Below are 10,146 nucleotides of genomic sequence, written 5' to 3' on the forward strand. Positions count from 1 at the left end.
TCTGAGGCATATGAAGATAGATTTAAAGATCTAAACATGTGCATACTGGAGGAAAGGTGAGATAGGGCAGATATGATAGAGGCATTCAAATATCTCAAAGGTTTCCATGCACAGGAGGTGAGCCTCTTTCAATGGTAAGGAGACTTCAGAACAAGGGGTTATGAGACGAAGTTGAAAGGGGGTAGACTAAGGAGCAATCTTAGGGAATATTTCTTTACAGAGAGGGTGGTGGATGTGTGGAACAGCCTCCCGGTGGAAGAGACAAAAACAGTATCTGAATTGAATAAAGTATGGGATAAATACAGGGAATCTAAGAAAATAATGAGAATTATAATGCTAAATTAATTGGAGGGATGGGCACAGTGGATGGGCCATATGATCTTTTTCTGCCGTCATGTTTCTATCACACCGTTATAAACTATAATAGGGGATCAGTTGCTCAAGTTGTTAAAAAAAAAATTACAGTTTGAAAAAGTCCGCAGTTTCTTAAATTGTAAAACTTTTATTTTTCATTTTAATAAAACTTGCTTTGCAGAGAATTTCGTTCTTTTTTTCCCAAGAAAAGTCTTTGCTAGAAACAAGAACCTATAAATTATTTGCAATGAAGTTCGGTAAAACTCCGGGATCTTTCTAACCCGGTGACTCCACAGCGCGCCCGGGACGGCAGTGAATGAAGACGGCACGGAAGAGCTCAGCCTTCTTCCCGGCGCCGGCTTTGCAGGGCAGGGCCAGCCGAGCCCCCGCCGGGCCACCCCCTCCATGCCGGCACGCACGCCCCTTGCAGAGGCGGAGCCGCTGTCACCCCGTGCAGCCTGAGCGCGAGCGGGCAGGGGAAATCCTCCTCCGGCATCTGGAGATCACCCTCCGCGGCGCAATGCAGCCCCGGGGCGGCTAAAAGGAGGAGGATGAGGGCGGACGAGCTCAGCCCCCGGCCCCCCAACGCCAGCCTGCCGCAGTGCCCCGTGGACAAAGCCTTCACCGCCCGCTACCTCCCCGCCGTCTACCTGCTGGTCTTCGTGGTGGCGCTGCTGGCCAACGCCTTCGGCCTCTGGAACCTGGCCGTGCACTGGCGCAAGTGGAGCGGCCTGAACGTGCTGGTGCTGAACCTGGGGCTGGCCGACCTGCTCTACGCCGCCACGCTGCCCTTCTTCGTCTCCTACTACCTGAACGGCTCCGTCTGGCCCTTCGGGCGCGCCTTCTGCCGCCTGGCCCGCGGCCTCTTCCACCTCAACCTGTACGCCAGCATCGGCTTCCTGGCCTGCATCAGCGCGCAGCGCTACCTGGGCATCGTGCACCCGCTGGCGGCGCTGGGCCGCCTGCGCGCGCTGCGGCCCGCCCTGCTGCTCAGCGCCCTGGTCTGGGGTTGGGTGCTGGTGCAGATCCTGCCCGAGCTCTGGTTCTCCAAGGCCGGGCCCGACGCCACGCGCTGCCACGACTCCACCGGCGACGAGGAGCTGGACGCCTACCGGCCCTACACGCTGGTCGTCACCGTCACCGGCTTCGCGCTGCCCTTCCTGGTCATCCTGGGCTGCTACTCGCGCGTGCTGGCCGTGCTGCGCCGCAACACGGGCGTGGACGCGCGCCTGCGCGCCCGCAGCATCAAGCTGGTGCTGCTCGTCACCGTCCTCTTCGCCCTCTGCTTCTTCCCCTACCACGTGCTGCGCAACCTGAACCTGCTCTCCCGCGTCTGGCAGCGCGGCGGCGCCTGCAGCCGGGCCCTGCAGGACCTGTACGTCGCCTACCAGGTGACGCGGGGGCTGGCCTGCATGAACAGCGCCCTCAACCCGCTGGTCTACCTGCTGACCAACGAGAACTTCGTGTCCCGGATGCGGACCTGCCGGGAGAGGGCCTGGCAGGCCTGCCTCTGCTTGGGGGTGCGGGGGCCCCGGAGGCTGTCCGAGGGCAGCGCCACCCGGGATGCGGCCGACCAAGGGCTCTGCGAGGTTTCCGAGGGACTTTAAGGGACCGGACTGGCAAGCTCTTCTCTGTCTGCTCGTTGGGAACGTGAGGGAGCAGCAGGCAGGAGTCAGACTGCCTGTCAAGTTCTTTTAACTCGGGTGATCTGCGCTGGTTCTTACCCAAGGCTGGGCTTGGTGTCCAGGAGATATGGGATGGAGGGGAGAGGTGCATGAGGATTCTGACAGAGGGGGATTTTTTTCCCCCCCCCCAGATCCAAGCAAATGTGCAGAACCACGGATGCCCGTGCGCTTCCCAGGATATTGCTTCTGGGTGGAACCTCATATTTTAACAAAATAATGCTGTTAAGATGTGACCTTTTGATATGTTTCCTGTAGCATCTTTTATGATCTATTCTTTTCTTTTGATCGCAGTACCTCGGGTTCAGACCAGGTGCAGGCAGGATGTGCTGTAATGTCTGACACACAACTTCAGCTATGTGCCTGTATTCCGTTTTATCTATAAAATGTTGCCAATGTAAACAAATGCAATAAACTGAACAGGCATGGGCTGGAGAAATAGTAGATCCTGTCATAAATAGGATTCAGTGCTGCAAACATTCTTTTTTTTTCTTTTTAATTCTTGGAGGGACATCTGCTGTCTACAACCGTCAATTCCATTGACAAAACCTGTCCAGATTGTAATCAGCGTGAAATCTGGTAGATGCCTGCAGTTTGTTATGAAATGGGGAACACTGTTACTGGTATTATAATAAGGAGCTTTACGAAGGAGCTAAGCAAACAGGAAAACTGAAAGAAAAAAAAAATCCCAATAGCTCATGTCTTCTTTAGGGTGTGAAATATTCCTCCATCTCTAAATTTAGGTTCCCGTTTATCACCAGAGGAAGAAATGTTGTTATATTCTTTTTTTTTTTTTAATTGTTTCAATAGTAAATCAAGATCAGCTTAGAGAGGAACAGTTTGCTGAAGCGAGAAATTCAAACATGCAGGAAACAAAGTGGGACATGGAATTCCCTCGTCCTGCTAGCGATCTTACCCTGAGTCTGTGTGCACGAATGAACAGCAATAAAAAGTCACCGGCACCCTCGGTGTAGGGTCTGAGCTATGGACTGAAGGAAATCCTTTCTTGGCGTTTTGACTGAGACTGAGAACCTGTACAGTCGGAGCAGGGACAGGATGATGCTACGACTTTTGCCAAAGCAGGAGAATTAAACCTTCTGGTCTATCTGACTGCAATCTCCTCCAAGCCCCAAGAAGAAAATTGTACCTGGGTACCACCATCACTGAGCACCTTCACACCTCACCCTGCAACAATATCTCTCATGCTCCTCAAAGCCTCTTCTAAACTCACTCCTTTCAGAATAAAAGCTGAATGTTAGTGATTTTTTTTTCTTGCATCTTGTCAGCAGTGACGGGATTTTGCAGTGTGTTGTTATGGGTGCATTCAGTCGCTGTCTGGATGGGTAAGATCTGCACTTGTTCCTTTTTCCTGGGGCTTCGTTCATGAAGCTTTCCCCCCATAGTCACATAATGAGAGAAAAGCCTTAGTAAATTTGTCTCACTTGTTTAAACTGCAGTTTCTTTGGTGCCAGGAAAGCAATAAAATAATGCAGACTTGTGTCAAAGTGCCTAATGTAATTGTTGCATTGGATTGTGCCACCCACTGTATTGTGTATTTCAAGTTGACTTTTGCTGAAATGAAATGTTGCAGTACTAGAAACATAGAAACAGAAATATGACAGCAGAAAAAGACCATATGGCCCATCTAATCTGCCCATCTGTCCAATTTATCTTGCCTTACAATTCCCATCTCTCCCTCAGCGATCCCCTGTATTTATCCCCTGTTTTCTTAAATTCATATACCGATTTTGTCTCTACCACCTCCATGCGTCCACCACCCTCTCTGTAAAGAAATATTTCCTAAGATTACTCCTGAGTCTACCCCCTTTCACCCTCATCCCTTGACCCCTCATCCCAGAGCCTCTTTTCCATTGAAAGAGTCCCGCCTCCTGCGCATGGAAACCTTTTGAGATTTTTAAATGGCTCTATCATAATTCCTCTCTTTAGAGTAAACAACCATTTCATGTTTACTCATTCTACTCCTCTCATGATTTTAAAGACCTCTATCATATCCCCCCTCAGCAGTCTCTTCTCCAAGCTGAACAACCCTAACCTCTTCAGCCTTTCCTCATAGGGGAGCTGTGCCATTCCCTTTATTATTTTGGTTGCCCTTCTCTGTACCTTCTCCACTGCAACTATAACTTTTTTGAGATGTGGCGGCCAGAGTTGCACACAGTACTCTCGATGCAGTCATACCTTGGAGCGATACAGAGGGATTATGACAGTCTCCTTTTTATTCTCCATTCCTGTTTTAATAATTCCTAACATTTTGTTTGCTTTTGTAACCGCCACCGCACTCTGAGCTGAGGATTTCAACATATTGTCCTTGATGATGCCCAGATCCTTTTCTTGGGCGGTGGAATATTCGGCACCTATATTGCTATCTTTATAAATCAGATTTGTGTACTTTTAACTCACGCTGTAGTGCTAACAAGATTAGGTTACTGTAATTCTATATTAGCTGTTATTCCTAAATACCAGCCATGGAAGTTACAACTTCTTCAAACACTGCAGCAGGATTAAGTAGTGGGTCTAGAATTACCAAACGTGTTTAACCAATTATGAAGACATTGCACTGGCTTCCAGTGGATCAAAGAATACTGGTTAAGATTCTTTTTGTGGTCTTTATAATACTCCACTGTTCGGTGCCTTCCTGCTCATTTAAGCAAGTCCAACCAAATATGCCTGTTCGATCCCTTCAATCTTCCCAACATGCACTATTTGAAGTTCCAGGCAATGTGTTGGTGATAACAAAGAAAACAGAGTTTTCTGTTTGGAAGTCAGTGTTGCAGCCTGTGAGAATGATTGCTGATTGGACTGGATTTCAGAAGCAGTGGAAAGAATGGCTTTTTACTCAAAGTTTTGCACAATGTGTTTTATTATGTTAGTCTGATCTGTCCGTGCTGATTTTGCATAATGGAATTATTTATGAATTTTATGTACATTGCTCTGTAGCCTGCAGGGAGGAGCGGTTAATAAGTCTGTAAATAAATACATAATATGGAACGTAACATCATGTAACTATAGTTTGGGTGCATCACTTTGCACTCGTCCACATTAAATTTCATTGGCCATTTGGATGCCCAGTCTCCCAGTCTTGTAAAGTCTTCCTGCAATTTCTTACAATCCTCTTGTGATTTAACAATTCAGAATACTTTTGTGTCGCCTGCAAATTTGATCAGCTCACTTATTGTTCCCTTTTTTAGATCATTTATAAATATATTAAAAAGCACCAGTCCCAGTACAGAAGACTCCACTATTCACCTCAGAGCCATAGCCAGGTAATGTGGCACCTGTGGCCAAGTGAAAAACTGCGCTCTCTCACCCATTACACAATACATGACACCACGAGTTGGGAGACTCTGTTCAGTGTTTGTACAGCAATGCCCATGGCCACTGCAAGGGTATTAAATGCCCTTGGAAAACCTTACAGCCTTGCACCCCATCACACCATCCTTACACACAATTAAAAATTATGCATTTATAATAACAGATTTTACATGAAAAAAGAAGATTCAAAGCACAATCTTCTGAGGTAAAAATATCACTTACAATATGTATATTATATTTATATGCACTGTGCTGAGGTGCCAGCCAGAAAACCCTGCAAATAAGCAAGAGATACTTGGAACCTATGTAGTATTAGGCCTACTGTAATGCATCTTAGGAATGGGCATGACCCTCAGAGAGCCACAAAGAAACAGAATTACAATACAATAAACCTTCTATATCAAAACAACACTAGCTGCCAGCACTCAAACAGCAACAGCTCTACTTGTGAACGTTAACACTGCAAATATTACACCAGACCTAAACACTAATACACTCCCTATGGAAAACAGAGCAAGTCATGCTGCTATTGATCCCTACATACCAACTACACACTATTGGAATATCTCATTTCAGTCACATATGCAAAACAGAGATAGACCCTCAAATACAGAATAAAGAGATCATGAAATATAAATATAAATGTACAGACAAAAACTGAACAGGAAACAATAACAAGCCAAATTCGATATAAACTGCAACAATAAAAAACAGAAGCATTACCATTCCTTATAAAATTAGTAAAACTATACCAATAAAAAGAATAATTCAAAACTAATGAATAGAATAACATTCAATAATTAAGAATTCACATAAAACTTTTCCAAACACTATTTCAAACAACACATCAAATAACATCCAATAATTAAAACTAATAAGGATTGTAAAAAATCCCCTGAAACATAGAAATGACGACAGAAGAAGACCAAATGGCCCATCCAGTCTGCCCAACAAGCTTTCACACTTTTTTTTTTCTCATACTTATCTGTTACTCTTAGCCCTTATTAGTAACTTTTTGGTTCTAGTTACCTTCCACCCCTGCCATTGATGTAGAGAGCAGTGCTGGAGCTGCATCTAAGTGAAGTATCTAGCTTAAGTCTGGATTTATCAAAATGAGATAAGTATCGCACGCGATAGAAAAAGGGCCATGTTTTATGCTAATATACAATTTATCGCAATTTGCGCTAATTACCTATGCAAAGAGCTAAGTTAGCACAAATTGCGATAACATTTTCAGACTTTGTGATAAGTGCTATAGGGGAGGCCCACCTAGTAACTTGAGGTGAGGTTTTAGGTATTAGTATAGGGGGTTAGGGGCCACTTTGACATTCAACGTGAGACGCCCGAACAGAACAGTGGTCTCTTGTGAAGATTTGATGACCTTCGGAGTGAGGAAACTCACTCCAAGATTATATTTGTGCAAGGTTCTCTCAACCTAGCTTGATGGACTCTCTACCTGGGTAACATCAAGCTAGGTGGAGAGAACATTGAACAAATCTCATCTTTGGGTGACTTTCCTCTCTCCGTAGGTCATCAAATCTTCACAAGAGACCACTGTTCTGTTTGAACGTCTCACGTTGAATGTCAAAGTGGCCCCTAACCCCCTACACTAATACCTAAACCTCACCTCGAGTTACTAGGTAGGCCTCCCATAAGGATACAATTACCTATCTAGGGAGAGGGTATTATGGCTCAGCATTCTCTCTCTCTCTCGCTCCCTTTCCCCCCTCCCCGATGGCTAGGCTGGTGCACCAGGAGCTTCAAATCTACTAAAACAGGCCTTTCAGGAGACATCACAAAATGCACTAAAACCTTACTGCCCCGTAACACAAGCTATCGCACAGCTTAACGCTACTGAAAAAGGTGTAGTTAAAATCAGCATTAAGTCTGCACGATAGCACTTCGCAGACTGGCAAACCCAGCCCATTCCCCACCCCTAACTCCTCCTCTTTTTCAAATTTGCATCACACCATATGATATGGTGCTATTGCATGCATTAAAGACGTTTTCGCATGCGGTAAGGGCTTATCGCATGCATTAACGGGGCTTTTCGCATGCGATAAGCCCTTAACGCATGCGAAAACGCCTTAGCGCATTTTGATAAAAGACCCCCTTAATTGGTTAGGGGTAGTAACTGCTGCAATAAGCAAGCTACTCCCACGCTTATTTGTTTACCCAGCCTGTGCCATTCAGTCCTTGTTGGTTGTTGTCTGAATATAATTCCTCTTTTCTGTATTCCCCCCTGCCGTTGAAGCAGTGAGTTGCGCTGGATATGTATTCCAAGTGAAGTATCAGGCTTAATTGATTCGGGGTAGTAACTGCTGTAACAAGCAAGCTACACCCATAATTATTTGTTTACCCAGACTATGTAATTCAGTCCTTGTTGGTTGTTGCCTGAATATAAATCCTCTTTTTCTCTTTCCCCCCTGCCATTGAAGCAGAGAGCTATGCTGGGTATACATTGAAAGTGAAGTATCAGTCTTATTTGGTATGGGGTAGTAACTGCCGCAACAAGCAAGCTACTCCCCGTTTTTTTGTGACTGCAAATCCCTTTTACCACATTTCCTCTTGCCGTTGAAGCATAGAGCAATGTTGGAGTCGCATTAACCATGTGTATGTTTATTGAATAAGGGTATTAATCTCCAGGTAGTAGCTGTCATTCCTGCAAGCCACCCCCATGCCTCTTCTCTTCATTCGCATCCTCTAGACTTTATGGATCCACAGTATTTATCCCACGCCCCTTTGAAGTCCTTCACAGTTTTAGTCTTCACCACTTCCTCCGGAAGGGTGTTCCAGGCATCCACTACCCTCTCCGTGAAGAAATACTTCCTGACTGGGAACTTTTGATTTCCAGATGCCCTAAAATTGTCATTGATTAGCAGGCAGAGAGGAAGTGGGGTCAGTCTCCCACACACATGCTCTCTCTCTCACTCTCCCCTCCCCATTAAAGCAGCTGACAGCAGAAGTCTCCTTCTTCAGCTCCCATGGCCAAGGGAACAACTTCCAGCCACAGGGGCCAATCTAGCTCTGACTGCTCCTTCCGGAAGTGCAGGGTGCACAACTCCTCCTCCGACGAAGCAGCATGGCCCCGCCAAAATCAACCGTGTGGTCAGTGGAAATTCCACAGCCCCTTTCTTAAACACAGACTCATTCGTACCCCTTCTCTCACACACACAACCTCTCTCTTCCTCAGTCACAGGCTTCTGGCTCCCATACACACACACACACACGTACATGTACAGACTCTTTGGTTCTCATACACTTGCACACACAGACACAGGCTCTCTGGCTCTCATAACCCATCCCCAGCAGTCTTGCTCATCAGCCCCCCCCCCCCCCCCATCCTCCTAGACTCCCATGTCCCAGCGTTCTTGCTCCCAAGCCCCCTCTCCCATCTCAGACCCCCAATTCTCCCCTCTCCCCAGCAATCTTACTCCCCTTCCCCCACACTCCTCAGCACTCTTGCTCCCAAGCCTCCTCTCCCATCTCAGACCCCCAGCTTCCCAACAGTCTTTGTTCCCTGTCTTCCTTCCCAGACACCCCACTCTCCAGGAGTCTTACTCCCCAGCCCTCTCTCCCCTTCCACATCCCACACTCCTCAGCAGTCTTGCTTGCCATACTCCTGTCTCATCCCAGAAACCCCACTCCCAAGAACTTGTACTCCACAGCTCCCTCTCCCCACACAGATCCCTCACTCTCCAGCAGTCTTGCTTTTCAGATGCCTCTCCCATCCTAGAAACCCCACTCCCCAGCAGTCTTGTTCCCCAGCCCCCTTTCCTCTCCAAGCCCCCCTACTCCCCAGAAATCTTGTTCCCCAGTCCCCTCTCCCCTCCCAGTCTCCAGCAGTTTTGTTCTCCCTCCCACACCTTCTTATCCACAATCCCCTCACCACAGGTGGCCAGTGCATGATTTCCCTAACACTGCTCGCCCCCACGGTGCTGCCGTGATCCCCTCACTTACCCTGCCTGCTCCTGAAGGATCACGGCCTTGCAGTGTGGGCTGCATCCTCCCTCCCAGCTGCCAGTGCATGAATGAAGTCATCAGGTGTCGACAGCCAGAATCATCAGCGGGCCGCACTGCTTTTCCACTTACGGAGGCTATGGAGCCTTTCGGTAGCGGCACCTGTATCCACAGTCATATTCTCCATAGGCACACTATAGCTCTGATTCACTATCTCCAATGAGAAACCTGACCATTTAATCCTGCTCTTGTTTCCTATCTTTAACCAATTCACAATCCACACTAGGACATTGCCTCCTATTCCATATATTTTTAATTGAGGAACTTTGTCAGACGCCTTCTGAAAATCCAAATACACCATACCCACTCGCTTACCATTTTGCACGTTTATTAACTCCTTCAAAAAATGAGGCAGAATAGCGAGGCAGGAGATTCCTTGGGTAAATACAAATTGGCTGTGTTCCATTAAATCACGTCTGTCTATTTGTTCTGTGATTTTTTTTCCTTTAGAATAGTTTGTATGGTTTTTTCCTGGTGTGACGTCAGGCTCAATAGTCTATAGTTTTTGCCTGCCTTATTAATGTTTTGCATCTAATTTGCCAGTGCTTATGCTTTTCCCTGCTTCCTTCATTTGGATCCTTTTTCCAATTTTTGAAAGAAATTCTTTTGGTTATAATAACCTCTTTCACCTCAACTTTTAACCATACCAGCAGTGACCTACCTTCCATCCATGTTTTGATGTGTGGAATACATCTGGTCTGGGCTTCCAAGAATGTATTTTTAAACAACATCCATGCTTGATGTAAACGCTTAAGCTTTG

General features: G+C 46.6%; 1 protein-coding gene across 1 annotated transcript; it reads left to right on the forward strand.

Moving 5' to 3' along the window:
- The first annotated feature begins 804 nt into the window (after positions 1-804).
- Positions 805-3,544, forward strand: LOC115096627 (P2Y purinoceptor 1-like). The gene has a single exon (XM_029611531.1). It carries the CDS (start codon positions 906-908, stop codon positions 1,959-1,961), a length of 1,056 nt encoding a protein of 351 aa, XP_029467391.1. The 5' UTR covers positions 805-905; the 3' UTR covers positions 1,962-3,544.
- The last annotated feature ends 6,602 nt before the right edge of the window (positions 3,545-10,146 follow it).

This window comes from Rhinatrema bivittatum, chromosome 8, assembly GCF_901001135.1.
Source record: "Rhinatrema bivittatum chromosome 8, aRhiBiv1.1, whole genome shotgun sequence".
In the NCBI taxonomy this organism is placed as follows: Eukaryota; Metazoa; Chordata; class Amphibia; order Gymnophiona; family Rhinatrematidae; genus Rhinatrema; species Rhinatrema bivittatum.

Excerpts from the sequence above, each read along its gene's own strand:
- LOC115096627 (XM_029611531.1), top strand. The coding sequence starts at position 906 with ATGAGGGCGGACGAGCTCAGCCCCCGGCCCCCCAACGCCAGCCTGCCG.